At 51.1% G+C, this 13,768-nt stretch overlaps 1 protein-coding gene across 1 annotated transcript in view; it reads left to right on the top strand.

Annotated features, from left to right (window-relative positions):
* Positions 1-5,863: 5,863 nt before the first annotated feature.
* ccser2a (coiled-coil serine-rich protein 2a) overlaps positions 5,864-13,768 on the top strand; it is a 9,043-nt gene continuing 1,138 nt past the window's right edge. The window contains exons 1-3 of the mRNA XM_062464545.1: positions 5,864-7,236; positions 7,424-7,629; positions 13,654-13,762. Coding sequence (XP_062320529.1) covers positions 5,892-7,236; positions 7,424-7,629; positions 13,654-13,762 — 1,660 coding nt within the window. The 5' untranslated portion in view covers positions 5,864-5,891. The remainder of the gene's footprint in view (positions 7,237-7,423; positions 7,630-13,653; positions 13,763-13,768) is intronic.

The following is a 13,768-nucleotide window of genomic DNA, read 5'->3' on the forward strand; positions in this document are numbered from 1 at the left end:
CGCTAGAGTGTGTGTCGGTTAGCTGCACAAGAGGAGATCACTAAAGAAAAGAGAGGAGGGGAGGAAGGGAGAGGAGAGGGGTGTGGTGGAAGGGAGAGGAGAGGGGAGGAGAGGGGTGTGGTGGAAGGGAGAGGAGAGGAGAGGGGAGGGGAGGAGAGGGGTGTGGTGGAAGGGAGAGGAGAGGAGAGGGGAGGAGAGGAGAGGGGAGGAGAGGGGTGTGGTGGAAGGGAGAGGAGAGGGGAGGAGAGGGGTGTGGTGGAAGGGAGAGGTGGAAGGGAGAGGAGAGAAGAGTTGAAAAGAGAAAAGTGATGGTGAAGGGGTGAATGTGATGATGAAGATAGCACTGGAGGCATCAAGGCAACAGGAAGTATGATCTAAATCAGATTTCCTGTATTAAAGCTCCAGCCCCACTACTAATGGTCCAGTCTTGCTGCTGGCTGCAACACCACATCGCATCAAACAGTCATTAGGAGAGAAGCAAATGGAGGAATGAGAATTAATGGATGGGTGTTTGTTGGTAAGGGCGGTTCTGAGTTACTACGTACATCTTTCACTATTAGTCATACAGTATCCTATAACCTCCATTTAGGCCTCAGTCTATCAGTCTTGGTTCTGTAAATGATTTCTCTCTTGTTATTAGTTATTAGAAAGCTGCAGCAAAAAGGAAATGGATTACACAGATCACTGAAACAAAAAGGTTTACATACACTGTCTCCGTGAACTAAGAATCAGCCCTCCCTTTTCATTATGAATGACTAGCATTTATGTCTACAGCTCTGCCTGTCTAGAAGACATCTCAGGTGTGCAAGATGTAATTCAGAAAACACAGTAACCCAGACTTGGTCAAAACCACCCTTGCATGCGGCGCTCAATAGGCTTTTATTTGCCTCCCCCATTTTATTTGAATGTCAAACACTCAGTTTGTGATAAAACCATACTTTGCTAAATGTGGGCATATTGTGGCCTATGCTTTGATATTTAATGGGGCGGTTTGACATCACAGAAGCATGCCTTTTAGCCGAGTGAGTTATTTTTCCGAAGCTCGCTAGCTTTATAAGTTACCTAGCATTATCCTCCCAACCCAATCCTACCATACATCACCTCAACCACAGACGTAGACAACATCTGTACGATTGAAGAAGCTCTTCCTGTTGCACAATTTTTACCTGGACTGGGTGCCGACCACGATTTCGGACAGATAAAAGGAGAGGCCCTCGTTTGTCTGAACGACTTTCTCTGTTTCCCTGCCTGCTTGTTGTTGACTGTAACGCTGAGAATCTGGATATCTTCAGAGGGGTCAGACCAGGTGGTCTGTGTAGGTTAACACTTCACAGCACTAACTTCTACTGTCAGTGCTGTTCGTGATGTCTGTGGGATCTCTGTTCTGTCTGTTCTTCAGTCACAGAGAGACTGTGTGTGTGTGTGTGTGTGTGTGTGTGTGTGTGTGTGTGTGTGTGTGTGTGTGAGTGGGTGTGCCGGTTGTATTGCAGCTTTGTCTGTACTAACTCTCCTTTTCTCATCTGATTTGCCAAACACAGTTGTTGTGTACCGTTAGCATAGCTTTCCATGCAGTCTCATTCGATTAGCCTCACTTAGCAAAGCATCAGTGTTGCTTAGTTTCCTCTCTTACTCAAATACGCGTTCGTTAGCATAGCTTCTAAAGCTCTCTTGACTGCATCATTCAGTTAGCATCTGCTAGTGGGTAGTTTAGCTTGATTTCCACTCCCGTTGTGAATGGTGTAGTGATGAGATTTTGGAGGGAGTTTGAAGGAGGACTTTTCTATTATGTTCTTGCCATCATGCTCTTGTTATGGAGCCAGGGGAAGGGTGACCCTGTGCCCTCATGGGGACAGACTGAGGGGTTGTCCTGGGTGTTGGGTTCCAGTGTATCCCCATCATGTGGGAACAGTGCCATATGGCTTCCAGGCTGAGGTTTTATAGAGTTATCGATCAAACCCATTGATTAGTTCTCCAGCTCGGATGACAAGCTTGAGTTATGGGAGGGTGCAGGCGGGCAGGCATGGAGGCAGTGAGGCAGGAGGGAAGGCAGAGAGAGAGAGGCGGACAGGCATGGAGGCAGTGAGGCAGGAGGGAAGGCAGAGACAGAGAGGCGGACAGATACGGGCAGGAATTCTGTTTGTGTCAAGTCAGCTTAGTGGGACTGAGAGCACAGAAAGGAGGAGAAGAGGGAGGAGGAGGTGGGGGTCGATACAGTTAGACTTAGCTGCCCGACGGCCAGTGCCGAAGCACTGTCTAGGGAGTCAGGTGGCTGAGCGGTTAGAGAATCGGGCTAGTAATCAGAAGGTCGCTGGTTTGATTCCCGGCCGTGTCGAATGACGTTGTGTCTTTGGGCAAGGCACTTCACTCTACTTGCCTCGGAGGGAATGTCCCTGTACTTACTGTAAGTCGCTCTGGATACGAGCGTCTGCTAAATGACTAAATGTAAAAACCGATAACTCAGTTTGTCTGTTTCAATCCTCCTCATCTTCACTCCTGGTCTCTGTGCTGTCTTCCCTCTTCAGACAGCCCACACTGAACCTCACTACCCCTGGGGTCCAGCTGACTGGGCCGGCCAGGCTTGCTTTGTGACAGAGGAGTGGAGAAGGTTCTGGAAGACGTTAGGGTTTGGAGAAGAGGGGCCCAGGGGAGTGCGGGTGATTCCCTCGCAGGGGCCTGAGGCTTGGAGCTGTCACAAACTATCTGTGTCCATCCTGTCGCTCCTGAATAATGCTACTCTGTACTGTGTAGGGTCGGGGCGTAGACTAGACGTGTGTGTTAATGTGCCAGTAGGACAGTGAACCGAATTGCTGGAAGAGAAACGAATGGCCTCATTCTTGCCCAGTCCCATCTCCCACTGTATAGGGCAACGCGTTAATACCAGCTATCTGTGGTGCTCGTTCTCAAACGTTCTGCAGATGCGAACAAAGAAGATTGTTGGATCACACGGTATCGTCGTGTGACAGGGAAACTAGATGACTCGTCTGTTTCAGTCTCTGCAGCACTGCCAGGTACCATGTCCTCATGGCAGGAGGCACCAGAAGCTTCTCTGGAAGAAAGAAAGTGCAGTCCTGGTGGATAAGGGTGAAAGGAGCGAGTCCCTTTTGAAGTGGACACACACACACACATACGCACAAACAAATACACACATGAAGATGAGGTAGTGAAAATGGATGGAAGGATGAATGCAGGTGCAGCTGATGTTAGTTTCGGGCTGTTTGTTTCCCATAATTCATCAGGGTGGGGGATGAAAACATGAACCGTCAGTGACAGATGGTGTGGTGCTTCCACTCCTTGTATCCGTGTGTAGCTCCGTGCGTGCGGCCTGTTTGTATTATCTCTGTTTATGAAGGGTGTTAATGGGAACTAGTAACTGACTGTGAATAACAGCTGCCTATAGAAATCTCTCTCTCTGTTATCGAAATAGAAGCGTACGTTTGAGATAAGGAAGTCGTTTCAGAATGAATGGGGAAGTTCTTTGGAAGAACCCCGGCTTAGCCGCATGGTGGAGGTGGATGTGGTGGAGGTGGAGGTGGTGGAGGTGGTGGAGGTGGATGTGGTGGAGGTGGAGGTGGTGGAGGTGGATGTGGTGGAGGTGGAGGTGGATGTGGTGGAGGTGGAGGAGGTGGATGTGGTGGAGGTGGAGGTGGAGGTGGTGGAGGTGGATGTGGTGGAGGTGGATGTGGTGGAGGTGGAGGTGGAGATGGTGGAGGTGGTGGAGGTGGATGTGGTGGAGGTGGAGGTGGATGTGGTGGAGGTGGAGGTGGATGTGGTGGAGGTGGAGGTGGTGGAGGTGGATGTGGTGGAGGTGGAGGTGGTGGAGGTGGATGTGGTGGAGGTGGATGTGGTGGAGGTGGATGTGGTGGTGGTGGAGGTGGATGTGGAGGTGGTGGAGGTGGATGTGGTGGAGTTTCGTGGCGAGTCTGTGTGGACGTGAACGGGACGGGTCCAGGGGGATCCTGTGGAATCATGACAGCGGAGCATGAGGGAGAGAGTCAGATGGCTGAGCGGTTAGGGAATCGGGCTAGTAATCAGAAGGTTGCCAGTTCGATTCCCGGCTGTGCAAAATGACGTTGTGTCATTGCGGGCAAGGCACTTCACCCTACTTGCCTCGGGGGGAATGTCCCTGTACTTACTGTAAGTCGCTCTGGATAAGAGCGTCTGATAAATGAGTAAATGTAAATGAGGGAGAAGCCCTCTCATCTCACCCCACCTACCTACCCCTGCTACCCAGCCCCCTGCCCCCTCCCGGGGCAAAGAGGCTTTAGCTGCCCTGGAAGCATCTGACCTGATTATCATAGGAAGCGTGCGTGCGTGTGCGTGCGTGCGTGTGTGTGTGTGGGCGTGTGTGTGTGCGTGCGTGCGTGTGTGTGTGTGCGAGAGAGAGAGGGAGATTAGTGATGGTGGCATGGCCAGGCGTGCACCTCGATAGCAGTGAGTGTAGCTGTGGTGTAGTGTGTGTGTGTGTGCGCGCGCGTGTGTGTGTGGGAATGTGGGTCAGTATGTGGCGTTAGGTACCTTTGTCCACACACACACACAGAGACACACACACACACACACACACACACACTGTTATCCAGCATTGTGGATTACTACTCCAATGTCACACTGTGGTTTAGGATTAACTGTGCTTGGATATGAAGTGACACACTGCTGGTCCACCGGTGGTGAACCCACAGAAAACCCCCTTAGGTATACAGCCATTTCACTACTCCAATACCATCCCCCTTACAAACTGGGTTACAACCGGTTTGTTGTTCAGCGGTTGCTGTTTTGACCGTTATTTTCGTCTTGCTGTCGGTTCTGGTCAGAATTCTCGAGGCGATGTGCACACTCAGTCTCACACACGGTCTGACCTGAGCCCAGCTGAATGGAAGTGACATGGTGAGAGTAGAACTGGGTCGAAGACGACCAAGAGCCAACGGCTGTCCTCCATTCAGAGAGCTGGCATGGCCTGGTTTGGCCTGGTTTCTCTCCCTGCTTGTGTACATTCTCTGTGGGCCTTGTCTCAGTCCTACCCCTGGCCTGGTCTAATGACGTCACACACACAGTTTAGATGCAAAACACGGCTCACATGGGAGATAGACCTACAGTAAAGGATTGGGACTGAGGTAATGAATACTGAATATTCGGCCTACTTATGGTAAAGCTGCTTTCTAGAACGTTCTTCATATCTTAATATTTTACATTCTTACGGGCATACTTTACATACAAGACGGTGTCTGGTCCTTCACACATCCTAATGCCAGGACACGTAGGCAGTAGAACATGCATGATGTAGCCATGCCCCCTACTTCCCCCCCTCACACAAGCCTGACATGTAAATCCCCCTTCCTCCCCCTTCCTCCTGACCCGCCAATGTTCTTAAAGAACAGCCACAAAACAGCAGGGAATTAAGGGCAACCTTTAATATTATTATTGTTCTCATTTGACTGGATGCTTAGATCCTGCTTGTGGGGGGGTTCAGAGAGAGGGAGAGGGGGGGGGGGGAGAGAGAGAGATTGTGTTTTAGTGTTTTACAATGTCTGGAAACAGGAACTAAAAAGGTGCTTTTCTATTACAGTAGTAAAGAGAACCTAAACTTCCTCCCTCTCTCTCTTTCTCTCTCTCTCCTTCTCTCTTTCTCTTTCTCTCACACACATAATCTCTCTCTCTATTGTTGTGGTATCAAAAGCCTGGCTCTAATGCCAGGAACTTTGGTTAGGGTTTCTGAATCTGAAACACAAACGTGTTTCGAGCTCTTGAAAAGCAGAGGTTAGGTTTCTTATATTTAGTCTTGTTAAACTCTAACCCCTTTCTCCCTCATTCTCCCCCCGCCCCCCGCCCCACCTCCTCTCTCCCTCCAGACTGTGGGATCGCACCCCACCCCCCCCTTATGCCCACGGTGGCAGCTGATGGAAGAGAAATCACTGTCCAAGCCCACCATGGTGTCCAGACTGCCCAAGTTCGGTGCCCGTCCTGCCCCGGGGGTGTCCAGCCCCCTGCCCAATGGGCCCCCTCAGCCCCCGCCCCCCACCCAGGAGGGCAAGACGCCCCCCCCAGTGAGGGCCAACGGACTCCTCCGCACCTCCTCCTTCTCTCTGAAGTGGAGGAAAGATGGCGTGGGCGCCAGTCCTGAGGATGGAGCGTGCCTGGAGGGGAGGGAAGACAAGCCCCAGTTCCAGCTCCCCTTGCTGGGGAAGGAGGGTAAGAAAGCCTCCCCCTCAACCCCTAAGCTGCAGAGGTCTGCTTCCTCCGTGTCCTCCACCTCCAGTCCCAAGGCCATACCCAGGCATCAGCCGTCCAAGGCCAGCCCCAAGACAGGGGCCAGGCTGGGGCAAAGCCCGCTCAGCGGGGGCCTAAAAGCGGGCCTGAACGGCTCCTTGGGCTCCAGACGCTCGGGGTCTGGCTCGTGCCTGGTGAACTCCGGCTCGCCCCGCAGCGGCTCCAGAGACAGTCTGTCCCAGTCCAGCGACAGCCTCAAGTCGCTCGTGCTGGACAACATGGTGCGCTCGCAGAGCTTCACCCACTTCAAGCAGATCCCCTCCCCCAGCAGCCTGCCCATGACGCGCTCCTTCTCCTTCAACAGAGCTGTGGAGCTGGCCAAGCCCCTGGCCAACACCCAGCTCAGGACCCCCAGGACCACCCTCATCAAGCCCCCCCAGGGCCTGGCCAACGGCCGGTTGGGGCTGGGGCTGGGAGGGATGGGGGGGGCGGGTAGTGTGGGGAGCCTGGGGGGGCTGCAGTATGGCAGGGTAGGCTCATCCCCCCTCCTGTCCACCCCCACCCCCCCCAGTGGCCTGAAGAAGCCCCTGCTACCCAGCTGTGTGCTGTCCAAGCCCTCCGCCCTGGGCTGCAGGCTGGCTCGCCCTGGGCAGGCCAAGCTTCAGAAGCCCCTGTTCCCCGGCATGGTGAGGGGGGAGGTCAGGGCCGGGGCGGGGGGCGTGGGGGACCCCCCGGACAAGGCGGACTCGCCCCCCGTCAGTCCGGACCCCCCCAGCGCCGGCGAGCGGAGCGGCTCTCTGAGGGAGGCGCTGTCCCAGCCGTGCACGGCCGACGGGCTGGAGGACATGTCCCTGTCATCCGCCTCGTCCCTGGAGCGCAACGACACCAGCGACGAGTTCCTCGACGACTTCGACGGCCTCGGCGACCCCGGCCAGGGGGAGGTGCCGGACAACAGGAGTCGTGGCAACGCCACGGAGATTCGCCTGCGCCACTTCCTGAACGAGAGCATGGACTGGGAGGGGATGGGCCTGACAGGTAAGACAATGTTGGTTCAGCTCTGCGGTTAAAGTATTTGGACTTGTAGATCGAGAGGTCTCAGGTTCGAATCCCCCGCTGATGGATGAAATCATTACTATAACTCTCATTTCAATAACTCTTACTACCTTTGAACTTGTTACTGTGACTACGACTACAGTCTGGTGTGCGTTTGTTCCCTGTCCAGGCGGGCAAGAGGAGGGAAGCGAGAGGGGGTCCCGGGGGGGCCTGTCATCCGAGGAGGGGGACCTCCCCCAGGGCTCGTCCTTGGAGCTGTCCCCCTCCAACAGCTCCGGGGGAACCTACATGTGGGACGAGGAGGGCCTGGAGCCCCTGGGGGGGCTGGCCTCACACCCCTGTGACAGCTACGACAACGCAGACCTCAACAGCATGGTAGGTCCTCACTGCACTGCACTGATGGAGCACCAGTCAGTACTGTACTACTGTAGCTCCAGTCAGTACTGTATGTAGTACTACTGTAGGTCCAGACAGTACTACAGTACACACAGTATTACTGTAGGTCCAGACAGTACTACAGTACACACAGTATTACTGTAGGTCCAGACAGTACTACAGTACACACAGTATTACTGTAGGTACAGCTCCTGTTGGAAGCTAAAGATGGCAGTGTTCCTCTGGCCAGTAGCGTCGTAGCATGTTGCTGTAGACTGCAGGTCTTACCTCACTCGATTACACGAACCCTCTACAGAAGATTTCCTCTTAATGATTGAGGGATTCCCCAGGAGAACAAGGCCTCTTCTCTCCCAGGCAGGGGGGACACTCCCGTCAGACTACCAAGCTCAGACAAGCACCCTCCAACTCACTCAGACCACATTCTTTAGCTGTTCCAAGATCCGGAATGCCCCCCCCCCCTCTGACCCTCCCCCCCTCCCCCCCTCCCCCCTCCTGAAGGGCAGGGTTAGCTCCTTGACTTAATCTGTCTGTTTTTGCTTTCCTCCGTGGTCTGGTGCCATGGCGATCGGGCACTCAGGAATGTTTAAAGAGGTTTAATTATTTAGGATTGGAAGTGCTAATCAGCTTGGTTCTTCCCCTGGTCTCTATACCCTGCCTGTGGTACAACACTAATCAGCTTGGTTCTTCCCCTGGTCTCTATACCCTGCCTGTGGTACAACACTAATCAGCTTGGTTCTTCCCCTGGTCTCTATACCCTGCCTGTGGTACAACACTAATCAGCTTGGTTCTTCCCCTGGTCTCTATAGCCTGCCTGTGGTACAACACTAATCAGCTTGGTTCTTCCCCTGGTCTCTATACCCTGCCTGTGGTACAACACTAATCAGCTTGGTTCTTCCCCTGGTCTCTATAGCCTGCCTGTGGTACAACACTAATCAGCTTGGTTCTTCCCCTGGTCTCTATACCCTGCCTGTGGTACAACACTAATCAGCTTGGTTCTTCCCCTGGTCTCTATAGCCTGCCTGTGGTACAACACTAATCAGCTTGGTTCTTCCCCTGGTCTCTATAGCCTGCCTGTGGTACAACACTAATCAGCTTGGTTCTTCCCCTGGTCTCTATACCCTGCCTGTGGTACAACACTAATCAGCTTGGTTCTTCCCCTGGTCTCTATACCCTGCCTGTGGTACAACAGTGTTGATCCCACAACAGGCCCGGAACAGCTGACTATGTCAAGATAAGGGGAGGAGAAGGGTGCTGTCTGGATGTGTGTGTGTGTGTGTGCGCTTGGAGTTCCCAACTGCTGGTGTGTACACGTGCAGTATCCATGTGTGTCTGATTAAGAGTAATTGAGAATTAAAGAATGTGTCTTAAGGAGAGTGTGTGTGTGGTGTGTGTCTGTGTGTTAAAGTGAAGTGAGATTAGGGAGAGATCCATATGGAGAAGATTTAAACCAGCGATGCCTGTGTCTTCAGAGAAGTAATGGACTAGTCCAAGTGGACATTCTAACTTTAATTTTCTTCTGTTATATGACTATTACTATTCATCCTATTACTATTGTGATACTTTTAAGATATCCAGTATCTGTTGATGCACCCTCTAGAGATCCATCATGTTGTTGGTTTTGGGCTAGTAACTTTGCAACCATACAGGCCTTTTATACTAACGTATATTTGTCATAAAGCCTATATACTGTATATTTTGTTAATAGAGAACTATAAAAAAGTATTTTATTTTGTCTTAGGGGCATGTGAGGCATCACGACTAGAGCCCAGCGTTAATGAGGTCTGGGCTGTGTGTGAACACGGGGTGAGAGGGACACCTTGTGGACAAATCAAGCCATGACATGGTTGAATTTCAAACGTGGTTCTCATCCACTATCACTCACCACACATCAGAGGTCTCTTGACACTTCCATTCTCCGTACGGTTATCACCCTCAACTGTAATATGATTTATAACGAACATATGGTACAGAGTACAGTATAGTACAGTCCTAATTAAGTTCTCATCAATGATAAAAACCTTCTTTTTTTTTTATCTCAACTGATCTGAACGCTAACTCTGCACTCTGCTGGGCTGCAATACCCACCAGTGACCACCTGAGGGCGGTATGCACCTGTGACTGGACAAAGATTGACTGGCTGTGTCTGAGACGAGGAAACAAGGAGACAGACTGAGAATGAGAGAGTGGAAGACCGAGAGATAAGGAGAAGAGAGAGAAAACATAGAAGAAAGAGAGAGGAAAGACAGAGAAGGGAGAACCCCTCTGTATTTCGGTTTCCATGGCGCTGTAGTCTAGACTCGTCTACTTATATTTTCAAACGGCCTCAGGCAGTTTTATTACCATTTAGTTTCTACTCTGTTATTATTCCTGATAGAAGCTGTGCCGTTATTAGCTCTCATCATATTGATGGCCTTGTAAAATGACAGGAAGCAAACATCTTTGAAAACATCAGACGGTACCGGAGGATTTGCCGCTCTGCACAGAAGATTTTGGTTTGCCTGCGTCGCCTAATTAATAATGCGCCAGCGAGTCGCGAAAGTTGCGTTTGCTGAAGAAACGCATCGCAACCTGGCCCTCTTTTGAAGCCTCTCTTTCTTTCTCTCTCTCTCTCTTTGTCCCGCAGTGTTTATCACGTCCTTCTCCAGTTGTCTGTCTATCTGGAGTTTTTTAAATATATATATATACAAAAAATACAAAATAATTCTCATCCATCATCTGCGGTGCAAACAGCAGACAGTTCTGTTCTCGAATCCTGCTCCCTTCTCCCTCTTCAAAGACCTCTCCAGGAGCAGACTGACATGCTCTCTCATGTATTTATTTGGGTCTAATTTTAGACTTTGTACTTCTGGGTGGAGACAGGATAATTATTCAATAGTGGCTCTACAAGTTGGGTGCTTGAAAGCCCTTTGTCTCAGCAGGGCTCTTCCACCATTACTGAGACTGAGCAGCACTCTCATGCTATTAATTAGCTGCTACTTAGCTGCCAGTGTTGACCACGTTTAAAATTGCAGTCATTGTGTGGTATAATACTAATAGTAAATCGTTGTCCTTTCGAGTGTCCTTGTGTGTGTTTGTGTGTATTTGTTTGTGTACAGGAAGAGCATGCAGACACATAATTAGACCACTAACTGTTCTTTTAAAGCTCAGAGCCACAGCTACTCTACTCAGATCCAGGACCAGCCACAACGCTGCCTGTCCCTGCTGAAACCAACCCCGCCTAGGCTAGTCCAACTGAGCTCAGAACAGTTCCGCTGGGTCAAGGCTCCCTGTGTCTCTCCTTCCCCCTGGAGTGCATCACACAGTCATCGGCCTGTCCTTGGACGTGAACTTCCCCTCTCGCGTGTGTGTCTAAGCTTCTCACTGCTCCACTACCCCTCTAATTGTCCTGCTGAAAGTCAGTAAGCCCTCCACAGTGATGACTACTCTGATTATCCACATTACACACTCTATAGAACCGGGCCGAGCGGTCATATTCAGATGGCTCCAGTCTGTGAGGATTGAGGTTTTTCATTGCGGGGGGTGGGAAGGCATTAGCTGAGCTGCAGGAAATGGACGAAAAATGTGATTACAAAGAAGTAGAGCCATTTTGGAGCCAGAGACATATTTCCTATCTAAAGGGCAAGTTTAAGTTATTCCTTCTAGGGGAACACACGCGCACACACACGCACACACACGCATGTTTAGAACTGCACGCTTAATACATCGGCATTATACATGGGATCTTAGGACATACACAGTGCAACATATATGTTGCTAAGTCGTTGTTGATCTGGTGACTTGTGTGTCCTTCTGCCAGCCCTGCTCTAATGAACATGTTCATAGGGGCTGCGTTCCAGGTCAGGGTGGGTGGATGGCCTGGAGGACTCGGTGCTTCTGGTGACTGGGGCGGCTGGTATTGATCTCGCGTTCAGACCCAGACTAGTTGTTGTGCTCTTGTTTGCCCTGAAACATAATTAAGCAGTCCTCAGTGTCTGCAACTTTGTTCGTATATATATTTAAAAAAAACAATGTGCTGAGACACTTTGCTTACCACGTTCTTTTTCGTGGTCTGACAATATGTAAAAAATCTGTACCTTGTTGTGTAACAAAGCAATTCTCGTAGCCCTGCTTGGATTGGCTGTTGTGTGGATCTAGTGGATCCCGTTTCTGGCCTGTGTACGCACGCTTACATTTACATTTAGTCATTTAGCAGACGCTCTTATCCAGAGCGACTTACAGTAAGTACAGAGTAGGGTGAAGTGCCTTACCCAAGGACACAACCTCATTTTGCACGGCCGGGAATCGAACCGACAACCTTCTGATTAATAGCCCGACTCCCCTAACCGCTCAGCCACCTGACCCCCGGTCACGCATCCTACCACCAGCGTGAAACCAACGGCTGGCCTAAGACAGCTTCAGCTAAATACAACACATATGCATGGGTTGAGTTAGCAGAGACCGTGGTTCAGCATTGATCCATGCAGGCTTCAGTCGAGGCTTGGGGGAGCTGTCAGGGGAGAGTGGGATGTGTGAGGGAGTTTCAACACCAAGTTCTTGGCCAGTTGGATGGAGAGGCTGGAGCAGATTCGCCTGGTTGCTCAGTGGGGGAGCTGCGTCAGTGGGGGAGCTGCGTCCTGGCAGTGTGAAATGTCATTTTCTCCAGACCGCGGCGGTGTGACTAAGCTCCTCGCTGCATGAAGCTACTCTAGAAGAGAGAGAGAGAGAGAGAGAGAGAGAGAGAGAGAGAGAGAGAGAGAGAGAGAGAGAGAGAGAGAGAGAGAGGGAGAGAGGGAGGGAGGGAGGGAGGGAGGGAGGGAGGGAGGGAGAGGGGGAGAGGGGGAGAGGGGGAGAGGGGGAGAGGGGGAGAGGGGGAGAGGGGGAGAGGGAGGGAGGGAGGGAGGGAGGGAGGGAGGGAGGGAGGGAGAGAGGGAGAGAGGGAGGGAGGGAGGGAGGGAGGGAGGGGAGAGGAGGGAGGAGGGAGGGAGGGAGGGAGGGAGGGAGGGAGGGAGAGAGAGAGGGAGAGAGGGAGAGGGGGAGAGGGGAGAGGGGGAGAGGGGGAGAGGGGGAGAGGGGGAGAGGGGGAGAGGGGGAGAGGGGGAGAGGGGGAGAGAGATGATAAATAGATGGATAAATAGATGGATAAATAGATGGATAAATAGATGGATAAATAGATAGAGAGAGATGGGTAGATGGAGAGATGGATAGAGAGAGAGAGAGAGATTCTAGATAGAGAAAGAGGAGGGGCGTAAAGAGGGAAAGGTTTTAAGAAATGGAGAGAGCATGTTGGAGAGGTAAAAAACGGGAATAGTGGACACAATGATAGATGGGAGGAAAGTAAGGAGGGTGATGCTAGCTGGCTTAAATAATATACTATCAGTGTATGTCTGTTTGTTAATCATCTTCTTCCATAGAACAGTCGAGTCAACATTACCATTCAGTTACCACAAATAGAGCAAGACATTATTTATAACGAAATCCTCCGCTTTCATGGACGTGTCTCCGAGCCAAGGCTCATGTATTTTATTTTCATTTTCCGCTGAAACGCAAAATTGCAGTTCATGCTTTGAACTACCGGTTTACCTCCTAGTCTCTTATTTGCTTTTGGGGATGCTTTGAATTCAACAAGAAACTGCCATGTTACCAGAGCAGCAGAATACTTTCGCTTTAATAATGAATATTCTTTTCCTTCAGCATTATCATGACAAACATAAAAGGGACATCTCTTTGGAGATGTGGGGGGACTGATGAGTGGCTTGACTGATGGGTGGCTTGATTCCTGCTGTTGAAAGACAGCAGTCTGTTTTCACAGCCTTATATGGGTGTGTATTGGCTGGCGCTCTCCAGGATATAGGACCGTCAGTGACAGAGTGTCCACAGACCTCGTCTCTCTTGTCAACTATTTGAAATAAATATATTTTTGAACCAATTTTTTGCTTCATCTCTCTCCGTCTCTGTCTCTCTCTTTCTGTCTGTCTCTGTCTCTCTCTTTCCTTTCTCCTCTATCCTCTCTCTCTCTGCCCTCAGGACATCCTGAACCAGCTGGGCTCCCTGGATCCAGGAGACCTGGAGGAGGACGACCTCATGCTGGACGTGGACCTGCCTGACGATGGCTCCCTGCACACCGGTGAGACAGGCAGAC

The sequence above is a fragment of the Osmerus eperlanus genome, chromosome 6 (genome assembly GCF_963692335.1).
Source record: "Osmerus eperlanus chromosome 6, fOsmEpe2.1, whole genome shotgun sequence".
Taxonomy (NCBI): Eukaryota; Metazoa; Chordata; class Actinopteri; order Osmeriformes; family Osmeridae; genus Osmerus; species Osmerus eperlanus.